The sequence below is a fragment of the Babylonia areolata genome, chromosome 6, assembly GCF_041734735.1.
Source record: "Babylonia areolata isolate BAREFJ2019XMU chromosome 6, ASM4173473v1, whole genome shotgun sequence".
Lineage (NCBI taxonomy): Eukaryota > Metazoa > Mollusca > Gastropoda > Neogastropoda > Buccinidae > Babylonia > Babylonia areolata.
The window spans coordinates 44158961-44182935 of NC_134881.1; the positions used below are offsets into that span (position 1 = coordinate 44158961).

At 39.2% G+C, this 23975-nt stretch overlaps 1 protein-coding gene across 1 annotated transcript in view; it reads left to right on the forward strand.

Moving 5' to 3' along the window:
• The window catches only part of LOC143283058 (S-adenosylmethionine decarboxylase proenzyme-like), a 25628-nt gene extending 2016 nt beyond the window's left edge, over positions 1–23612 (forward strand). Inside the window, exons 2-12 of the mRNA XM_076589080.1 lie at positions 542–628; positions 3174–3300; positions 4299–4373; positions 6466–6493; positions 6742–6784; positions 9160–9214; positions 9649–9729; positions 11112–11204; positions 13080–13154; positions 15492–15572; positions 19995–23612. Of these exons, the coding sequence (XP_076445195.1) occupies positions 542–628; positions 3174–3300; positions 4299–4373; positions 6466–6493; positions 6742–6784; positions 9160–9214; positions 9649–9729; positions 11112–11204; positions 13080–13154; positions 15492–15572; positions 19995–20186 (937 nt within the window). The 3' untranslated portion in view covers positions 20187–23612. The remainder of the gene's footprint in view (positions 1–541; positions 629–3173; positions 3301–4298; positions 4374–6465; positions 6494–6741; positions 6785–9159; positions 9215–9648; positions 9730–11111; positions 11205–13079; positions 13155–15491; positions 15573–19994) is intronic.
• The last annotated feature ends 363 nt before the right edge of the window (positions 23613–23975 follow it).

Genomic DNA, 23975 nt, shown 5'->3' on the forward strand with positions numbered 1-23975 from the left:
TTCTGTTAAAAAAAATGCATAAGACTAAGAAGAGTTTCTTTGACTTTGTGACCTTAAACCAGTTTTGTCAGGGCCTAAAGGGAATCAGGAAGGCTTGAGAAATCCCGGCACTAATTGTGAATTGAGTTTCACTTTTAGGTTATTGTAAACAGGCAATCATTTTACTAAATTGTAAATGAAGGTATGTGTTATAATATAATATAGATAGATTTTTTTTTTTTAATAATGCTTTTGCTTTTGTTTTTGTTTGTTGTTTTTTTAAGATGGAGAGAAAGGGAGATAAGAATGCTTTTGCCTCTTGTTTTCATTGGATTTGAACTGTTTGAAGTGTGGACAATTCTTCTTGCAAGCAGAGAAGAAAAGGGTGGTGCTGCACTTTAGCGATGTGCTCTTCTTGGGGTGAGCAGCCCAAATTACACACAGAGAAATCTGTTGTGACAAAGAATGTGATATGATACAGTAAGTACTTGCAGTGTAATACAATATGATACGATGCCAATACATTTCATTACAATATGTTACGTTCAAACTGTGTGTGCAGATGTGAGTGGGACAAACTCCTGAAGATTGTAAAATGTGAAATCATCAGCGTGACCTCCAATCAAGATATGGATGCCTACGTTCTGAGGTATTGTACACTGTTCATATACATATGTGATGCAACATGTGAAATCCGGTTAAAGTCGCAGCCAGCTCTTCTTAGCTGCGCACAAAAATATGTCATTAGTCATTTGGGTCGGAATAATCCAAAATCGGATTTTTACAAATTTTGTGTCTTTGAAGTATTATCTTTGCTGTCGGTAAGTATTTTAGCATAAAACTGCCTGAAACTGTATTATTAAGATTATTTTTAGTGTTTTCAGGTGCATGCGCTGTTGGTACTGCTGTACACATTTGTCACATTGACATAAGTTGCAATGTTCAGTGCATTTGACTCAGGCTTTTCTGAAATTACAACAGCGGATGATGAGGCAATACACTTAGTGACTGCAGTTAGTAAACATTATTTTGATCTGGGATCTAAAGCCCAAGCTCAGAAGATTCATCAGCATTACGGGATTTTTTGTTTGTTTGTTTTTTTGTTTGTTTGTTTGTTCTAACACAAATGCAGCCTTTGTCTCTCATTTGAACATTCACTGCTGCCATTGACTGCTCTCTTGTGGCATGGCGTAACTCCCCCACTCAACATTCTAAGCTTCATCTGAGTACAGAAAAAAAAAAAGAATTTTCCTGTACTTTTTTCATAAAGAAATTTATATTATACTTCATTCTGAATCTTTTGACATCACATTCCTGTTCAAGATAATTCTTGTTCTAAAGTTACAAGCAGGCAAATGCATGTTTTTTTTTCAAAAGCTGATTTACCCCTTTGTTCTTTTTGGGCACACCAACTTTGAAACAAGAGAGTCAAGGCCTTCAAGACTCACTTGTGATAAATTAAGTCCCCTAGCATTAATTACAGAGTAATTTCCCTTTTTTACTATCTGCACCAAAACGTTTGCAAAATAAATAAAAATTCCATGCTTAGCAAAAAAGAAGTTCCTGTTTGAAGAAAAAATGATATGAGTGTAAACAAAGTGAGTCTATGTTTTAACCCGGTGTTCGGTTGTCTGTGTGTGTGTGTGTGTGTGTGTGTGTGTGTCCGTGGTAAACTTTAACATTGACATTTTCTCTGCAAATACTTTGTCAGTTGACATGAAATTTGGCATAAAAATAGGAAAAATTCAGTTCTTTCCAGTCATCTTGTTTAAAACAATATTGAACCTCTGGGATGGGCACACAAAAAAAAGAAAAAGAAAAAAAAAGAAGCCTAATTATATGCAAACTGCATTTACTGTTATATTTATATTTTTTGTATTCTCTAAACTTGGCACTTTGATCTGATATTCTGACCCAACAACAAGAGCAGTCATTATTATCATTTTTTGTTCAAACAGGAACTTCTTTTGCTAAGAATGGAATTTTTATTTATTTTGCAAACGTTTTGGTGCAGATAGTAAAAAAGGGAAATTACTCTGTAATTAATGCTAGGGGACTTAATTTGCTTTAAACTGATCTTTCTCATCTTAAACATTACATTTTGAAATTATACTCAATACATAAAAGTGTATTTTTTAATTATTTTTTAAGTGTATCACAAGTGAGTCTTGAAGGCCTTGCCTCTCTTGTTGATTATGTTATTATGATAATGAATTCGTTATGCTTTTCTTTGATGCATTATAATTTATATTGTTAATTGCTTGTTCTGTATATTTTAATGCTTGCTGGAATGAGTTTTTTTATGGTTGCACACATGCAAGTGTGTGTGGTTGCTGTTTCTTTTATGAAAAATATTATCTTTTAAACCAAGCATCATTTACTTGACAAATTTTCTTGTCAGATGGGTTTTTAAATGACTGTGTTTATTCAGATGCATATATTTGTGCGAGGTATGATCTGTATATGTGAATGCTTTTGATGCTTGTTTGTTTTGTTTGTTTGGGTTTTTTTGATGGCATAAAGCTTCTATAATGTTTTTATCATGTCATATTTGCTTTTTACCGGATCATGTTAGGCGTTTTATATATTTCATATTTGTATAGTGGGTCCTTGGTACTTAAAAAAATGTTTGCGAGTGAACACATAGTGAAATATTGGAGCTTCAGTCTGACTCTAGGGTGGTCTGCTAATGAAAATTGTTTCCCTTTGGCAACCTCTTGACCTAGAAACCAAGATGATAATGACTGGAACAAGGGGAAGGTATGCCTGCCTTTGTATGTGTGTGGCAATGCAAATTCTGTTAGAAACAGAATAAGAGCATCACTCAGAAGGTAGCTTGAGACCCCCAAGAATTAAGAAGTCCTTAGGATCCCCACGCTTTTTACTTGATCAAATCAAATCATGGTGGTTAGAGCCTCGTCGACCACTAAGGCCAGCTCAAGGCTATTGCCACTTTAGCATCTACTTAAAGTCAAGAGTAAAAAAAAAAAAAAAGGTACCATAAAAACTAGTCACCGCTTCAAGCTTTCCACTCAAAGTTCAAAAACCTTCTGGAGTTTAAAACATTCAAATTTGATTTTGAAATGTTCACTTCTGTCAAGAACTCTATCACCGCCCACTTAGGGACGTCATGAAGCAAAGTCTTTAGTGAATCCGCCGTATAATGTCTGACAACACTTGTGTTGCTCTGTCAGTGAGAGCAGCATGTTTGTGACCAAGGACCGCTTCATCCTGAAGACATGTGGCACAACCACCCTGCTACTATGTGTGGAGCCACTCCTGAACATCGTCAAGGAAAAGGTCGGCTACGATCAGATAGAGGTGGGCCACAGTTAGTTCTCTCTTCTTTGCTTCTTTGTTTGTTTGGGGTTTACGTGGGTGGAAATGTTTCTCTGTGTTTACAGATTTCTGTATTGGCATTTTCGGCACACATAAAAAAGTTAATAGCTTATTTTCTTCTCATTCTATTTTGTTTCTGTATAAAGACACACACTTCTGTCTGATGGTCCCTGAGCCTCTCGTGCAAATTTTTTGTTGTTACAAAAAACAGTCATTCCCACCTTGGGTTTGGTATGAAAGGCACCAAGTTCAACTCATCTTGACATCTATATCTGACACTGTCTGGCCAAAAATTAAAAAAAAGTTATGATTTCATGGTCTGTATTTGATTACTATAAAATTTAACTTTCGAAATGGTCGCTTTTTTTTTCTTTAAATTTAAGTTGAAATATGATAAACAGAATGACCTTCATTTGGCGTTAGGTTGTTATAAGTTGGGAGAGTATATCTTTTCACCAATAAATGGACCTGTTAAACCTGATACTATTTGGTATTGGTATCACTGGACCTTTTTGTTTTTTTTTGTTTTTTTTTAAATTATAGTCACTATTATCATCATGACCTCTTTGTGAGACTATCTCCTCCTGCATAACCCTACTCTCTCTATGATAATATAGAGACAAGGTTTGTGGCAACATCGGAAATGTTTCTAGGCAGGAGAACAGATTTCTAAGGGAAGGAGTTTGTGTTGTTGTTTTTTATGTGTGTGTAAGAATTTTACCCAGAGTTGGAAAATTAGGTTATGAAAGGAGATACAGACTTTAAAAAAAAAAAAAAGAGAAAAAAAGGGATTAACATGCTTTGTGTGAAATCGTGTCTGGTTAAGAATAACTTTTGCACTGAATTGGCCTGAAAAATAAAATGATTCGGAATAATTCAGACTGTTTTGTTGTGTTTCAACTTTCATAGATCTCAGTATGCATGGCTCCGCTCATCTAATCTGCAATATTTCTTTTATTGATGATCTTACGATGTTACAGGACATTTTTTACTCAAGAAAGAACTTCTCACGGCCTGAACTACAGCACAACGTGCATCAGAACTTTGAGAGTGAAGTGAGCCCTTTGTTCTTTCTGTCTTGTTTTCTGTATTGCATTGTTTTGTTGTTAGCCGTTGTTTGTTTAAGACAAGGAGTCAAATGAATAAATGTTTGAATAAAGTCTGTTGTGCTCACTCGGTTGCCTCTTCATCAAACTAATATTTTGATAGTCAAGTGTTACGCATTGGAACAGTATTTTCAGTTGGAGGTATATAAGTTGGGTTGTTATGAGTTGTATATATCAAGAACTATGTGATCAGTATCAGGTATTGCGAAAAATCTGTAAAATCAGGTTAGTCATTCAGAAGTGCGACGGGCAACATAACCTAAATTGGATTGAAAAATAATGCTTCTTCTTCTTCTTCTTCTGCGTTTACTCGTAAGTCGTATGCACACGAGTGGGCTTTTACGTGTATGACTGTTTTTACCCCGCCATGTAGGCAGCCATACTCTGTTTTCAGGGGTGTGCATGCTGGGTATGTACGCTGACATGGATTACAGGATCTTTAACGTGCATATTTGATCTTCTGCTTGCATATACACATGAAGGGGGTTCAGGCACTAGCAGGTCTGCACATTTGTTGACCTGGGAGATCGTAAAAATCTCCACCCTTTACCCACCAGGCGCCGTCACCGTGATTCAAACCCGGGACCCTCAAATTGACAGTCCAACGCTTTAACCACTCGGCTGTTGTGCCCGTCAAAAATAATGCTGCTAATTTGATTCACTTGGTTGTCATTGATGATCTTCAGTTTGAATAGCTTATCTTTGTGGTTGTGTTCACCTTTGCAAATTTCATTGCTTGATTTTTGTAACTTCCTTTCAGCCATCTGATTCCCTTTGTAGGATTGTGAATATAAACTTCATGTTCATCTGACTGCAACAGAAGAAAAAAATAATGAAAATAAAATCATAGAAAATTTTGGCATCATCCCCCCCAAATTTTTTTTTAAGAAAGTTGTTGTCAATTGTCTTTTTTTTTTTGTTTGTTTGTTTTGTTTTGTTTGTTTGTTTGTTTTTGTTGCTGCCCCATCATCTGCACTGTTTCAGTGGCATTACTCCCATGCCACTCATTTAGATTCCCCCATACACAGCCACACCCGGGTTCGTCCATCACAGTTCCAGCGTCGGCAATCCGATGATAGGTTGCCAGGAGGCCACGTACCAGAGGAGACCCTGCACTGCTGCCAAGTCACTTCGGTGGTGTTCAGTGGTTCCTGTTCTGATTTAACGTACTTAGGACACCACCCTACTAAGCCCCCTACTAACGACAATAATGGCTTAGTCGCGGAGCCAGACTGAGTGAGCGTCCCTCCCAGAGTAAAGACCGCCACCACGTCCCTCAAACAACAACCCCCCTTGAATCTGCCGACACTGAAGACATTGACAGGACTCACCCCAAGCACAGAAGTGGAGGGGTATCAAAACTGAGGTCACCATGAGATCAGGGCATGAAAGGCCATTGACTTTGAGACTGTTTTTTGTTTATATTGATGATGATGAAGGAGGAGGAGGATGACAATGACGATGACGATGTTGTTATGGAGGTCCATTTTGGTTTGGGACTGCGTGACAAGGCTGAACTCTACGCTTCCTGTCATAATGATATCCTGGCGTTAATCAGGCCCGAGAGATACAGACACTTGCAGTGTTGGTCAGGTAATTAGAGCAACACACCCAAAGACGCATCCTTGAAGTGGATGACACTCGACTGTGTGGTCCCAGTCTCCCCATTTAAGCCCACAGCATGCTCAACTCTGGGTTGGAGCTGGCCACAGGCCCAAAAACCCACCTCTGCTGGGATTTGAACCCGCGTCCTCCCAGCCATCAGTCCGCGACGCTAACCACTTCGCCACAGCGGCTGGTGTTGTCAACTGTCTTTGTAGGACTACGAACTGGAAGGAATCTTACCATGGGTTTATCTTTCATGCCATGAAGTGTGTTACATGGGTAGTTTTAGAATATGTTTGAATGACTGCCATCTGTTTTGTAATCTGCTGTCATTGGTTTTTGATATCTTATCCATGTACCTTTTTTCTCTGGTTTTTGTTTTGTGTGTGTGTGTGTGTGTTTTCAAGCAACCAGTGGTTTGTTTTTATTGTAACAGGTTCAAGTCCTGGATACAATCTTCCCAAGTAAGTATTGCTTTAAGTGTTCAGGATGATGTTAGCTATTGTGTGTGTGTGTGTGTGCGTGTGTGTGTGTGCACACCTGTGACTTCAGTAGTTATCAATCATTGTGGTGTTTACAATAGAATACAATATGTGTACCTGCATTTAGCTCATTAACAGTTAAGAAAATTGTTCTTTTTGTTTTTATAACATATCTGATGAGGATGATATTTTAATGACAATTTATTTTTCCTTTTTTTCTCTCTCCACAGATGGATCTGCTTACACACTTGGTAGAATCAACAAAGACTGCTGGTAAGAGCACAGTCAGTGAATGGCATTTCAGGATCTTAACTCTTCCATGGACTTAAACAGAACTGGGAACATGTGTCTGTTTCGGTTTCAAGAAGGTGTCAAAGCTGGTGGACTGCTTCACATGCATTACACCGCTGCTTATTTAAAAAAGGAGGAGGGGGGGGGGGGGGGGTAAGGCGGAGGGGCTTGGGGAAGGGGGGGGGGGGAGGCAGTGTGTGTGAGGGGTAGCAGATGCCTGACCTATGCACAGACCCAGTGCGCTGCTTTGGCAGAATAAAGTGGGTCAGGTTTCATTGACGTTTTTTTTTTTTCCCCGGCTAATTCCAGTGAATTATTGAAATTGTGCTGTCACTGTTGTCTTTGTTTCTTGTCTGGTGGTGTTTTTCTGGTTGAAATTTGTGTTTTGGAAATGTTGTATCAGTGTTGATGGTAATTACATTTTTTTTTTAGCGGAGAATCTGGGGTCTTACGTTTATTTTCCAGTTAACTCTTCAACTGTAATTTATTCTTGATGATGATGCACACATGCGCATGTGTGTGAGTTTACACAGGAATGCATACATGTATGTGTTGGGTTTCAAACATGGATGATTTATGTCGTTGCTGTTAAGTGGTTCATGCCCTCTGGATTTCATTGTGTGAGGGGTTTTTTTTTCAGTTTTGTTTTCTTTTTCATTCTGGTGCAATATTTTTATGCCTGTCTGTCTCTTTCTTCTCACCCGTCATCACTATCACTCTCTGTAACTTCACACTCTTCATTCCTGTTTGTACCAGCCTCAGCCACTTCCCATGTAAGTGGTGGCAGTGGTCTTCATTTTCATATCTTCATGTCTTTCCACTCAAAGTGATATTAGACGAGAGAGAGAAAATAATGAAAGAATAAAGTGGAAGGGTGGTGGAGGAGCAGAGGGAAGAAGTAGGAGAGGAGGAGGGATGGTGTGTTTGTGTGTGTGTGTGTGTCTGTGTGTGTGTTTTATCTTCAGTTTAACGTCTATTCACTATAAGTGTTTTTAGACGGCTGTGTGTGTGTATGTGTGTCTGTGTGTGTTTTATCTTCAGTTTAACGTCTATTCACTATAAGTGTTTTTAGGCGGCTGTGTGTGTGTATGTGTCTGTGTGTGTGTCTGTGTCTGTGTGTGTGTTTTATCTTCAGTTTAACGTCTATTCACTATAAGTGTTTTTAGACGGCTGTGTGTGTGTGTGTGTCTGTGTCTGTGTGTGTGTTTTATCTTCAGTTTAACGTCTGTTCACTATAAGTGTTTTTAGACAGCTGTGTGTGTGTGTGTGTGTCTGTGTGTGTGTGTCTGTGTGTGTGTGTGCTCATGTGCATGTGTGTATGTCTTGTCTTGCCTTGTCCTGCTTCTGGCAGCTGTTTCCTGTCTGCTGCTTTCCACTGTTGGACCCTTTCATCACTTTTCACCTTCACACTTTCCATTCTTCCAAGTCATCGCTCTCTTTCTGGCATCGAAGAGTTAACAACTTTCTGGCTTTTACCTTCAAGGTCGAGCTTTTTAGTGCTTGGGTCTTAGTCTTCTGTGTGTCCTTTGTTGACTCACTTGTGTAAACAAAGTGAGTCTGTGTTTTAACCCGGTGTTCGGTTGTCTGTGTGTCCGTGGTAACATTGACATTTTCTCTGCAAATACTTTGTCAGCTGACACCAAATTAGGCATAAAAATAGGAAAAATTCAGTTCTTTCCAGTCATCTTGTTTAAAACAATATTGAACCTCTGGGATGGGCACAAAAAAATAAAAAATGAAGCCTAATTATATGCAAACTGCATTTACTGTTATATTTATATTTTTTGTATTCTCTAAACTTGGCACTTTAATCTGATATTCTGACCCAACAACAAGAGCAGTCATTATGATCATTTTTTTGTCCAAACAGGCACTTCTTTTGCTGAGCATGGAAGTTTTATTTATTTTGCAAACGTTTTGGTGCAGATAGTAAAAAAGGGAAATTACTCTGTAATTAATGCTAGGGGACTTAATTTGCTTTAAACTGATCTTTCTCATCTTAAACATTACATTTTGAAATTATACTCAATACATAAAAACTTGGATTTTTTTAAAGTGTATCACAAGTGAGTCTTGAAGGCCTTGCCTCTCTTGTTCTCCTTAAACCTCCCTTGTATTTCCACTCATGTCATCCCTACGTGGATTATGAAATTCCCAAGTATGTGAATGTGAAGGGTTCATTCATCAGGACATGGCCCCTCGTGAAGGGGTAGGTGAACAAGTACCATAACAAAATGGTCAAGAACATTAAGAAAATTCCACTAAACGATACTGAGGAATTCCTGAAGTATGCTGAGCAGTGTGACACAGTCTTCATTTGTGTATTTTATTATTGATTTATTTTATTTTTAATCCAGGTACCTTTATACACTGGAGGATGAGGGGGTGACCAGGCCAGACCAGACGTTTGAGGTGCGTGTGATTTTTTTTTTTCTCTTCAATTCTGTTTTCAGTATTTGTACACCCACTGATTGTGAAGAGCCCCAGCCTATCTCCCAAGTCATAAATACTCTTCAGAGTGCAGGTCTTGTTTTTTTTTCTTTTTCGTTTCATTTCTAATTCATGTCTTTCAACAGTACATGATAAAACAAGAAAATCAAGAGGGAAAAACACATGTGTGTACCCATGCATGCATGCACGCACTCTCTCTCTCTCTCTCTCTCTCTCTCTCTCGCCCGCTCACTCTCACTCTTTCACACACTCAGTCTCTGACACACACACACATTCACACACACACGCACATACTCACTCACACACACACACACACACACACACACACACACACACACACACACACACACACATATGATATAAAGACGATGGTGTGTTGTGTCATGTGTCTCCAGCTGCTGATGTGGGACATGTGTCAGGAGAAGATGAAGTTCTTCAGTCAGGAGGTGTGCAAAGACGGCAAGGACGCTTCACAGGTCAGTGTCTGATGGCCACATTCTTGACCCTTTTCTTGTCCGATTCAGCTGCTGAAGGAAACCACTTTGCGTTTGGACAAATCCATGTACGCTACACCACATCTGCTAGGCAGATGCCTGACCAGCAGCATAACCCAACCCGCTTGTCAGGCCTTGCGTGCATGCACATTTTTGTGTACCTATCACGAATGGATTTTTTCAGCAGAATTTTGCCAGAGGACAGCGCTTACGTAGCCATGGGTTCTTTTTCAGTGCCCCAAGTGCATGCTGTACACAGGATCTCATCCGAATGAACAGAAACTCAGTTTGATTTTCCAAAGTTGGGAGAAACCCAGACCCTCAGAGACACTGTATTGCCAGATAAGCGTCTTCACCATTCTGCCAGCTTCCTCCAGACCAAGCAGTTTTTCAAGTGGTGTAGACTGAAGGAGGGTTTGAGACAGAAAAATAACCAGTGAAATGTTGTTTGTGAATTGATTTTTATATGATTTAGTATGCATTTTGGAAAGTAATCAGTCAAATTTTGTTCCTGAATGGATGTTTGTATGATTTAGTTTGCATGTTGTAAAGTGATAACATCGCGTAAATGTAAAGTGTGTATTGAATGAAAGTGTTTAGTTTGTTTTATGACACAACAAAACAAAACTGATAGTAGTGTTTAAGACCAAATTCCTTGTTCCATGGTCTCTGTGAATACAAGTTCCTCTTGAGATGGATAAATGCAATAAAGCGTTAGACTTTCAGTCTTAAGGTCCTGGGTTTGAATCCTGGTCAAAGTGCCTTGTTAGTTGAGGATGGAGATTTTTCTGATCTCCTAGATCAACAGATGTGCCCTCGTGTGTATAAGCATGCAGGTGATCAAATGACAGGTGTTGCACCTAAGTGACATGTAAAAATTGTTTCGGGGATTTAATGAAATAGGTAAGAAATCAACACTGACTTCTAAACCGGTATGAAGAAACAGTTTATGTGACTTCCAGCAACTGTTGACACCTACTTTATAGCAATATCTTCACTTTCCACATCAGATTTAACTTGTGAGGCCCTGTGGCAGGATCTCTGTACATAAAAAGAAATGTTCTGTCGAAGAAGCAGTTCATGTGTGTATGTATTTCTTTTATGCTGTGGAGCCGTTTGCACTCCCATCATTGAAAACACAGACTGTGTGATCTTCAGATTTTGATTTACTACCAAGAAGAAGAAGAAGACAGTTACAGATAAAATTAACATATCTTAAGTTTCTTGTAATTTTACTTCTTCTTTGGTGTATCTGTGTCTTTGTTTAATGTGATGAATAACCTTAATCTTCTTTAATCAGAATTTATTCACATTTCATGTTGGTTGGTTGGTGATGATGTAATGTGTGGGAATTTTGTGGACAGAAATCAGGGATTGTGGACATCATTCCTGGCATGGAGATTGACGACGTTCTGTTTAAACCCTGCGGCTACTCCATGAACGGACTGCTGCCAGATGTAAGATGCCTCCTTTCTCTCCACCTTGTATGATCATTGTTAATTTGTTTTTACTTTTTCCTTGTGGATGGTACATTTTCTCTCAAGCATCATCACCATCTTAATTCCATTCAACACACATCAATCCAGCAGAATGACAGCTTGCAACACATTTGGCAGTTGCAATACATGTACAAGACAGTGACAATTGGCAACAGTATTTCTAAAAAAAAATAACAACAGCAACCAAGGACACAAAACATAAACATAGAACAACACGCAGAACATGACACCTGGATTCCTCACAGACTGACAAAACAACACGCAGAACATGACACCTGGATTCCTCACAGTCTACAATGACAGACTTTGTGGATGGACACAAAACATAAACATAGAACAACACGCAGAACATGACACCTGGATTCCTCACAGTCTACAATGACAGACTTTGTGGATGGACACAAAACATAAACATAGAACAACACACAGAACATGACACCTGCATTCCTCACAGTCTACAATGACAGACTTTGTGGATGGACACAAAACATAAACATAGAACAACACGCAGAACATGACACCTGGATTCTTAACACACAGTCCACGTTGACAGACTTGATTAATCACAGGGAAAATCAGAAAAACAATCAACCACTTGACTCTTGGGTAATGTCATCATTATTGTTCTTATGCTTGTGTGTGAGTACCATAATTTTCCAGCCTACAAGGCGCAACTCAAATCTGACCTCTGCGTCTTATCGGTTGAAAGCACCCTATCTGAGACTGACATCCAAGGTCAACAGAGCCATTTTGCATCAGTCTGCTAGAGGGCTTCCACTTTTTAAAAAGTTTTCAGCAGATTCAGTTTATCAGATGTGTGTGGCTTGTAGATGTTGAAATGACTTTTTCTTTAAATTCAGGGGGCGCACCTTACGTGCTGTCTTGCATTATTGGTCATGAATTTCTGTAAATATTTCTTGATTGAAGTTTCAGTTTGAATTCCTGCATGAAAATGTTACATTATATTTTATAAGTATTTTATTTTCTATCATTCTCATGAGAAGTGTGTAAAAAAATACTCAAACATAGAAGGATCACCGTGCAGTCATGTTTAAGTAAATCAGACCTTTATAAATTTGAAATACTTTTATTTGAAAGATTCAGCAGTCATGTCACACATTGTAATGAATACTAATTACAATGCAATATTAATACAGTGGACATACGCAAGAGGCAAGACTGTGTTTTCATGTCACAGGTTGTAGTAAATACTTCTGCTGTTTCATTCGTGGGCTGTGACTCCCACATTCACTCGTATGCACACGAGTGGGCTTTTACGTATGTGACTGTTTTTACCCCGCCATGTAGGCAGCCATACTCCGTTTTCGGGGGTGTGCATGCTGGGTATGTTCTTGCTTCCATAACCCACCGAACGCTGACATGGATTACAGGATCTTTTACGTGCGTATTTGATCTTCTGCTTGCATATACACACGAAGGGGGTTCAAGCACTAGCAGGTCTGCACATATGTTGACCTGGGAGATCGTAAAAATCTCCACCCTTTACCCACCAGGCGCTGTCACCGTGATTCGAACCCGGGACCCTCAGATTGACAGTCTAACGCTTTAACCACTCGGCTATTGCGCCCGTCTGTTCACCCATATTCACGAGTGGGCTTTTATGTGCATGACTGTTTCTACCTCCGCCATGTAGGCAGTCATGCTCCATTTTCAGGGGAGGTAATAATTTCTTATTACCTTGCATTTCAATGAGTACAAATTGTTATGCAGCGTGAAGATGGTGGAAATATACATACTGCTGTGTAATCATGTGACACATTGTAATGAGTACCAGTTACTGTGAAATGTACATATAGCTTGTTATGTTTCCAGGGCTGTTACATCACCATCCATGTGACTCCAGAGCCCCACTGCAGTTTTGTCAGCTTTGAGAGTAACGTTCCACAGGTCAGTCACTGTGTGAATGTGGGTGCTGAATGTTAACCCCTTGACTGCATTTGATGAAAATACATGTCTGTCACCATCCTTTAACTGGACTCCTTGGAACTGCTTAACTTTTATTCAGCTAAACCTATCACACCACTGGAACGTGAGTAGTAGTTCCTATGCTTCAAATCCATGCCACACTGATCTCGTTTTACCAGGGTTCAGCAGTTCAGGCTTAATCAACATTTCTTGTCGTTTTCTTCCCACTTTGTCATCATATAAGTTGTCAACCATCCACACGAGAAACCTCCAAAGAATCCTGCAAACTTCTGACCCAATACAATCTCTAATTGGCAACTACTCACCCAGTGCAGTCAAAAGAACATGGAGGCTATCACCATGAGAAGACAGTGGAAATGGATTGGGCATGTCATTGCAAAGAGAACAAGGTCACATCACCCAGACAGCCCTTCAGTGGACACCAGAAGGTAGACACGAGACAGGAAGGCCAAAGAACACCTGGCACAAAACAGTTGAAGGAGAACTCAAGACCCTGAAGCACACCTGGGGTACCTTTCAGAGAACAGGCCAAGACAGACATGAGTGGTGGATGTCCGTTGCTGCCCTGCATTCTAGGGGGCCAACTTCATTTAGTGGAGTGATGGCATAGAGGTAATGCATCCGCCTAGGAAGTGAGATAATCTGAGCGCACTGGTTCGAATCACGGTAGACTTGCCAATATTTTCTCCCCCTCCATTAGACCTTGAGTGGTGGTCTGGACACTAGTCATTTGGATGAGACAATAAACCGAGGTCCTGTGTCAGCATGCACTTAGTGCACATAAAAGAACCCATGGCAACAAAAGGGTTGTCCCTGGCAAAATTCTGTAGAAAAAATCCACTTCGATAGGAAAAACAAATGAAACTGCACGCAGGAAAAATACAACAACAAAAAAAGAAAGGGTGTCGCTCTCAGTGTAGTGACACTCTCTCCCTGGGGAGAGCAGCCTGAATTTCACACAGAGAAATCTGTTGTGACAAAAAAGAGAAGTACAAATAGAAATACAATACAATACAATACAGAGAGCATAATGGGCAGTAAGTAAGTAAAGTTGCCATCATTATTGTCTCCCTGTCTTTTTCCATTTGCGGTCTGTTTGTCCATAATTCTCTCAGCATTTTGAAAGTCAGGGAAGAGATCTTGAATCTTGTCTGTGGTGTTGGATTTGCTCTTCTAGGGGAACACTACTGTTTGTAATGGTTCTCACTTTTCATTCATAGATCGTCTTGTCCTCCCCCTCCCCCTTACCCATTGGAATGCAGGTGACTCTTTCAGTTTAAATAGTATTTTAATTACACCGTGACCCACTAGTGCAGACTCTGGCAGGGGTCTGATTCCTGTCCTGTGCAAACTACTATCCGCCTATGTAGAGAAAGCGAAAGTAGCTACCTCCCGTAGTAGGTTACCACCCCATCGCATCCCTGCCTCTTGCCCTCTTTTTCCGGCAGCCATCTTGACTCCCGTTCCTGTGCTCTACATACGGCTAATTTTTTTTTGTAATTTCTGCCTGTCTATCGATTCTTTGTTGCTGTCTTTTTGCATGCGATCATGATTAATAACAGGCCACAAGATCATAGGCGGATAGTACTTTGCACAGGACAGGAATCAGACCCCTGCCGGAGTCTGCACTAGTGGGTCATGGTAAGTATGTTATTTAAACGTAATTTTAGGAAGAAAATTTCCATTCCACCTTCAGGAAAATATGTGCTAGAAATTTCCTCTTTTCTGTTGCTCTCTTTGTTTCAGGCTTTTTCCTTTTCTTTTTGTTGTCTCTTCCTTTCATAGTTTCTGCTGGTCTGTTAAATATTTTTTGCGAGAAAGCTGTGAATGTTTTTTAAATTTTTTTGTCTTTGTCTCACATCAAGATTGGGCATTCTTACTGTGTTGTACTCAAAGGTGCCCTTTGGCAATTTTTGGTTTGTGTGACAGTTATAATGTATATTTTTTGCAATATGTGTATTTATGTTTATGTTCCGGTTAGATTTTTTTTTTTTTTTTTTTTATCCTCTGGTGAAAAGTGGACAGAATGGCAAACATCAAAGGCAAATCCTAGATTTCTGTGCTTGAATATGGCTGTACATGCGCCTGATTTTCTTTTCCAGGATATGATGCATAATTCTGGGTTTTGTAAATGATCTACATCAGTTTTCTGGATGGAGTGCTATGGAAGTATCCATTATCATTGTTATTAATCTGCAGGATCGATATCTACAGTTTTTCAGCCCTGACACTGCCCTGTTTAGTCAGCTGGGCTGTGAACAACAAGCTATTCAGACCCAGAGAGTGTTGTTGTTACAGGAGACATACCACGACATGATCGAGAAAGTTCTGGATGTCTTCAGTCCGGGACACTTCCTGATGACCATCTTCGCCAACAAGGTCAGTTTGTCTGATCCATGATCTGACCATAGTTCTGTGTCCTGAATTATGTGGCTTTAATGTGGATCAGTGATGCCAACTGGTTGTCTGGATATTAGTCATATTTTCTTACGATGTTCACAGTTTGTTACTTCAGTGTCAAAATTCTTCTGACAAGTTCATTTTTTTGCGAGCTAAGGTCACATGCCAACTTTCTTGTTTTAACTGGCCTGCCATCATTTTATCAAATGTTCATTCTATTCGGCCAGCCAGAAGAAATTTTAAGTTTAAAGAACTGCAGGCCAGCGTCAGTTTTATGAGTGAGAACAGAGACTCTTTTCTATTGTGTCTTACAGAAACTTGGTTCTGCGATAAAATCTTCAATGACAGTCTTAACATTGAAGGATTTGGATATCCTTTTAGAACAGAGATTTTAATGTGACGGGCAAAAAACAAGGCGGCAACATGTGCCAGTATGTTAAGGAAAAGTGCTGTGACAGGTCCAGCATGACAGTACGAAAACAGCTGTGCACGCCCAATGTTGAACTGTTGTCCGTGTCACTAAGGCCACGGTATCTGCCCCGAGAATTTGGCCAGATCTTCGTCACAGTTTGCTATGTTCCGCCTTCCACTTGTATTTCATGTGCTGCCTCAGAGATCACTGACACTGTCCTATCCCTGCAACTTATATCCCCTGACGCCCCATGTTTTATACTTGGTGATTTTAATCAGTGCAGTTTAAAGACATTTTTACCCTCCTTTAAATAGTATGTTACCTGTGAAACCCGTAAAAATCAAACACTGGACCTTTGCTACAGAAACGTCCCTCATGCATACAAATCAGCTGTTCTTCCCCCAAATGGCACTTTAGGTCATAACACAATCCATCTGCTTCCATCACACAGACCTAAAATACAAACAGAACCAGTTACAAAGAAATGTGTGAAAGTGTGGACGCCTGAGAGTGTGGATGAACTGAAAGGCTGTTTTGAATGCACTGATTGGAATACTCTGCTTGGTTCATGTGATACTGTTAATGAAGCCATTGATGTTGTATCAGCTTATGTTTCTTTTTGTGAAGACATGATTATTCCAATGAAAACCATCAAGATTTTCCCTAACAACAAGCCCTGGGTATCACAGGCCCTTAAATCTACTTTGAATGAAAAGAAAATTGCTTTTCAGAGCGGTGATAGAACTTTGAAGAAATCTGTGCAAAACAAGTTAAAAAAAGAAATAAAAGAATCCAAGCACGCATATAAGGAAAAGGTAGAAAGGCAGTTTGAAAGAAGTAGTATGGCTGAAGCATGGAAAGGACTAAAATCACTTTCCTGACAGTGTAAGACGCAGCTGTCTGCATCACCAGTGCCGCTTGATGAACAGAAACATTTTTCAGAAAAACTCAGCGAGTTCTGTCGTCGCTTTGAATGTGATGTCTTGAAAAATGACTTAGAAAAAGTAATTGCTGACCTTCAAAATAGTGCTTTCAAAGATGAAAATGATTTATTGTTGACCCCTGTGTTGTTGAATCTTTATTCAAAAAACTGCATGTGAAAAAAAGTGACTGGCCCAGATGAGATCAGTGGTCATGATTTGAAGGCATGTGCATCACAGTTATGTGGTGTGTTTTGCAGCCTCTTCACCTGGTCTCAAAGAAATTGTTGTGTTCCTGATTTTGGAAAAAATCAATCATCCACCCTGTCCCAAATAACAAAAGACCTGTTTCCTTGAACAACTATCGCCCTATTGCCCTTACCCCAATTGTGATGAAATGCTTTGAACACATAATTCTCAAATATATTCTTACACTGTTCCATACAATGACCAACACCAGTTTGCTTACAGAGCCAATAGAAGTACTCCCGATGCTACACTCACACTCCTTCATCACACATACACCAATCTTGAGAAACCAAATTCCTTTGTTTGTGTTCTGTTGATAGATTTTTCTTCTGCTTTCAACACCATTCAACCTCATCTGATGGCGCTGAAGCTTTTTTCCCTTAATCTCAGTTCAAAGCTTGTTCTGTGGAACATTGACTTTCTCGTTAAGAGGACCCAGTCTGTTCATTTCCATCAAGCTCTTTCCTCTTTTAAATCAGCTCCAACTAGCACCCCCCCCCCCCCCCACCCCCCCCAAGGAACAGTTCTGTCACCAGTCCTGTTCACATTATACACCAGTGACTGCACTGGTACAGACATAACACCCTTGATAAAATATTCTGATGACTCTGCCCTTGAAGATGTAACTCTGACACTATCTATTTTGAACACGTTGAGATCTTTTCATCTTGGTGTAAGGAGAACTATTTAGATTTAAATGTTGAAAAAATGAAAGAAATGGTTATTGATTTCAGGAAAAGTCAGAACCTGTCCCTCATCTCTTTATCAATGGCACACAAGTCAAAAGAGTTAGGGAATACAAGTATCTAGGAACAATGATTGACGATAAACTCAGTATTACACCCAACACCTGTCACATCCAAAAGAAAGGCCAGTCTCGCATCTACTGCTTACAGAAGCTCAAAAACATTCAGGTTAATCCCAAAATTCTTCAGAGTTTTTATCGGTGCTTCATTGAATCAGTTTTAACTTTCTCGTTTACCTGCTGGTATGGAACTTTAAACATGAAGAACAAGAACATATTGAGTAAAATTGTAAATGTGTCTAGCAAAATAGTTGGTGTCAAACAAGAACCTTTGAATGAATTATACAAACGACGGATGAAACAAAAATCAACACAGATCATAAGCAATGACAGCCATATACTGTCAAAATATTATGAACTCATACCTTCAGGGAAACGCTACCGATTTCCCAGACTGAAAACTCTTAGAACCTGTGACAGTTTTATACAATCAGTTCAGTTCTTAAATGATTGATCAATCTTAATGCACAACTATTGTTATAATAAGTCTATGCATGCGCGCGCGTGTGTGTATATGTTTGTATGTGTATATGTACGCATGTGTATAATATGTTTGTACATCATATTTTGTATTAGATTTTAAATACTGCTAAATGGCTTGGTTTCAAGTGTGTATACATGTCTATGTTTTAGTTTTGTATGATATTTATTTCTGCATGTGTGTGGCTGTGATTATTTGGAGTGATGGCCTAAAGGTAACGCGACCACCATGGAAGCGAAAGAATCTGAGCGCGCTGGTTCGAATCACGGTTCAGCCGCTGATATTTTCTCCCCCTCCACTAGACTTTAAGTGGTGGTCTGGACTCAAGTCATTTGGATGAGATGATAAACCGAGGTCCCATGTGCAGCATGCACTTAGCGCACGTAAATGAACCCACGGCAAAAAAAAGAGGGTTGTTCCTGGCAAAATACTGTAGAAAAATCCACTTCGATAGGAAAAACAAATAAAACTGCACACAGGAAAAAATACAAAAAAAATGGGTGGCACTGTAGTGTAACGATGCGCTCTCCCTGTGAAGAGCAGCCCAAATTTCACACAGAGAAATCTGTTGTGATAAAAAGAAATACAAATACAAATATTAACTTAGCAGTTAAGCATATTTTCTTTTATGTATACATTTACGCTGATATTGAATAACTGTAATCAGTGGGTGTTTATGATTCTGAGGTCCCTCATTTAGTCATTAACTTGGCATTTGAGTATTTTATTCCTTTTGTGTGTTCATTTCGTACATTGTTTATGTAGCGTACACCGCGCATGTATTTCTCTTCTTGAGATAATGAAGAATTCTGTATCTGTAGTTTCATGATGCACATGGTAGACTGAGCGCAGGTTGTGGTAGTGAGTGAGTAGTGATTCAGGTAATTTCCAGCCTGAAGGGTACAAGTTTCCTTTTATTCAAGTCTGATCCCAGTGTCTCACCTGTTGTATAGCTATGCGCACTATCTGTGTCTTTTGGGCATGAAAATACAACTGCATTTCGGTTGATAAATTAATGGTGCAAAAGATAGGTGAACCTGCATGAAAAACAGAAATCTTCAAACATGCAAAGCAAGCTGGCAGCCAGGACTGTAAACAGAGCTAGCAGACTGGACTCTGACTTACTTAAATAGGCTACTGCACTGGGGCTGGACTTCTGTGCAAGTTCCACTGAAGGCTTCAGAATTATATAAAACATACCAGCCGAGGAAAAAGCAGATAACAGGGAGGACAAACAGTGTTACAGAACTGAAAAGAAGACAAGCAGATTAAAACAACTCTTGATTCCGATTTAGATTCTGAAGATGATGTCACAACTCAGAAAACAATGTCTGGGGTCTGCACCAATTAATATGGAGGACTTTTAACTTTTAAGGATTTTCAGTTGATGTGGCTTATCTGTGTTTAAAATAACCTTTTTTTAAAAAAAAATGTGGGATTGCACATCATGCACTATGTTGCCTTGTTGGTTGGAAATAAGGGTAATTCCTAGAAAGAGAACCAGAATGACTAAATCACTGTCTGTTCATTCCAGGCGTCCATCGCCCGTGACACCCACAAGACTCTGGAACACCAGGAGCAAATCAAGGGCTACACCCGCAACGACCACCAGCTGTGCCTTTTCAAGAACTACACCCTCACCTACACCCAGTACTCCAAGACCGGAACCAAACGCAAACCCTCCACCACTGCTGCCACCGCGTCTTTCGCCCCTCCTGTCATTTAGGAGACTGCGTGCAGGGGTCTCTTTGAGGAGCTTGACCTGTTGTTGCCATGGCATTCAGAAACAACAGCAGCAACAGAGAGAAACGTGTTGGATGCGTTGGACGTTTGTGTGTGTTCCCAGTTTGATGCAACGTCCTTTGAGCTCTGGAGGCCTGACTGCACATCCACAATGACCAGGGAAAATTTGTGCTGGTGGTGGTGGTGTAATAGTTTCCTGTTTTCTTACTGTCTGTCTGTGTTTGTGTGGCGATCTAGAAAGGGGAGAAGGAAGCACAAGGTACTGTGCTGCTACATTGTTCGTAAACCTAGATGATGATTCTTGGTGGCAGTGTCAGGTAGGTGGGTATTACTGAACCGGGGGAAAAAGTTTTGGCTTTTGTTATTGTCGTGAGGTGTTAAAAGAGTTGGGGGTTTTTTGGTGGCAGAATAAGGTAGGTTGGCTTTATTGAATTGGACAAATATTGTGTTTTGTTATTGTTACTGGGCATTATTGAATAGAGAAAAAAGAATTTGTGGTTTTGTTATTGTCATTGGACATTACAGTTTCTGAACTGGGGAAAAATAGTCTGGGTTGTGTTATTGTTGGACTCCCTGCTGCTCAAAGACTGGCAGAAATAGTCTGCATGTTGATGGTGTCAGGGTGAGGTTGGTGGTGGCTAGAGGATGGTAGAGGTCTAGTTTCATAGCAGATACCATTCAGACTGACGATAGTGATGTTAACCTTTTATCTTTCATGGTGGTGAAGGCAGCTTTGATATGATATTAAAGCATAAACCCAGGTGGTGAACTGATTGGACTGGTGTAATTTCCAGTGTTTGTGACCAAGCTATTATTGTCGTCAGTAGAGGGCTTAGTAGGTGGTGTCCTAAGTCCATTAAATCAGAACAAGCACTACTGAACACCACCAAAGTGACTCAGCAGCAATGCAGGGTCTCCTCTGGTGTGTGGCCTTCTGGCAAACTTACATCGACAGTTCCCTTTGGACTGCTGATGCTGGGACTGCAACAAACAGAAGTTTGGCTGTATCTTTGGTTGGGAGTCTCGGAATGAGCGGTGCAAGAGTACGCCACTGAAATAGTACAGATAACTGAAAAGCAAAAAAAAAAAAAAAAAAAAAAGAATGTTCAGTGTTTGTCAGTCCTTTGTAAAACTGCAGTGAATACAAATGGTATTGGAACTTGTGTCTGACTGTATCTTGCATGTAAATAACATGAAACTGGTGAATGAAATTTATAATGTCATTGAAATTGTCTGAGGATGCTGTAGTCATGATATGGCATTCTGTGATTTGCCAAGTATATCAATATCTTGTGAACACTGACCTGCTGGCAGTGATGTAATGTCAATACCAGTGATTTTATCTGATCAGCACTTCACATTGGTTATTCAATGAAATGTTTAAGGCATGGAACTGGTTTTAAAAAAATTCACATTGTGAATGTTTTTTGTGTTTAATTCACCTTTGGTGATTTTGTTATTCTTTTAGCTTTATGTTTTTAAAAATATACTATTTCATGCCAATCTCTTTTTGCTGTTGTGTGGCTTGCTTGTTGAAATGATTCAGAGGGTAAAAAATAATGGTACACTGCTGAAGGTTTTTAACAATTCTATTTCACTGCATTGATTAAACAATGTCACATACCGTGGTTGCTTTATCCCATGTAGTGGAGTGGTGGCCAAGTGATAATGCATGAGGAAATGAGTGTCCATGGGTTCAAGTCTTCTAAAACGGATCAGGATTTTTATTCTCCCCCTCTGCTAGGCATTGAGTCGTGATCTGGGTGCTAGTCTTTTGGAGGAGACAATAAACCAAATTCTGTGTGCAACATGCACTTAGCACAGTTTAAAAAGCTATGCCAATGAAAAGGTTGCCTCTGGCAAAATTGTGTGGTAAAATCCACTTTGATAGTAAAAAAAACCTTGCAGACGGAAAAAAGTGAGTGGTACTGTACACTTGCATAACAATTTCCCCAGGCAGAACAGCTGGAATTTCAAACAACAACCAAAAAAGTCCATTGTGGAAAAAAAGTAATACAATTCAATGCAAAAGATTCAGCACCATGATGGTATGTTGATGCTATTGATAACCTACAATCTCTCTCTGTGTCATTACTCGTAACATATTGTACTGAAGACTGCTTTTTTGGTTGGTTTGTTGTTTTTTGTCAGAACATCAAAACTAGTTTGGAGATAAGAGAATAAGAAAACTAAAACTATGAAATGTAATGCCTTAGTGGAATTAGTCTAATATTAAAGAATCATTTAGAAACGCTTTATTTCCAGAAGAAAAATTCATTGAACTGGATTTTTCTTGTGTTCACTAACTGGCTGAAGGAGAATAAGACAATCATAAAATCATGTGTCATCCAGTATGAAATAATTCATTGATAATAGCATGTTGGTCCCCAGGAAACGGAGTGTGGCTGCCCAAAGGGAGGAATAAAAATGGTCAGGCCCATAAAGTCCACTTGTAGAATACAAGGGATTGAGGGAGTTTGGCTGAGGCTTTAATGATTTCTTTGTCCAAAATAAAATACACATTTCAAAAATATGATAAGTAAAAAAAATATGTATATTTCTATATCACAAATTTACTGATATCCAAATCTTGCTGCAAATAGAAACTGACCAAACGATAACACTCTGATGCCTTTAGATGATGACAGCACAAGCAAAGATAAGTGCCTTAGCAATAAATAGGGCTTTCCTCCGTTGTACAACTGGTATCTGAATCTTTCTTTTCTTTTCTTTTTCTTTTTTTAAATTTTTTTTTTTTTACTGTAACTAGTGTAAGAGATAAGCAAGATCATGTTATAATGTTAATAATGAAGAAGTTGAAAAACCAAAATCTGAGGTGCCTTTGACTTTGAGAATGTCATATTTCAAACTGTGCAGAATGTTATTGATAAATAAATGTGAGTCTCAGTCTGATAACAGTTATCAGTGTACAAATTTTAGAACATGTGTTGTATACATTCTCGATATTTTGCTGGTTTTTAGTAAGGAACTTAAGTTTTTATATATTTCTCTAACCAATTATTTTTGTCTAATATTTTTGTAGGATTTATCATTGAAATGTGACTTGAGGGCTGAACAGCAGTGATGTTGCCTTATTTTGTTGGCTCTTGAATTTTAACTTAGAAGGGTGAGGGAATACATTGTGACATTAGGGCATAAATGGCTCAGATATACATATCAAGTTTGGGGGGAAAAGTTTTCCATGGAAATCCTGCCTCTTTCTTTAACTCTTCTGTTTGTAATTTATTTTTTTAACTATGATCACTATTGTTTATAATGATACAGGAAAACATATCGTGCTATCTGGTCAATAACGTAAGTCATATGAAGCTAATGTGCATTTAATTTTACTGATACTCCTTTGTGCAATGCGAGCAGTGCGTTTGTCAATAAACAGCATTGTACTGTAGTGTGCTTCTTGATCAGTGTTTTGTTGATGGAAGGAGGATGAATAGTTACCATTCATACTGGTATGGTCCAGAGGGAAGAGTCAGGTGCTTCTTCATTTGTAAAATTTTTGTTACCCTTAACCTTCGCTGGCTGTCACTTTTGACTACACACGGAAGCTCGTGTGGGTCATCTGCAACCCATACCTTAAAGAGACAAAAACCTGTATATTCCTCCAAAGCTTGTGTGGGTCGTGCACAACCCATACTTTGTAAAGAGATAAAAACCTGTATATTCCTCCAAAGCTTATAACAAAATATAGAAAAGGAAAACATATCGTAACAACTGATTACACACACATGTGCTCGCACATGCACACACAGAC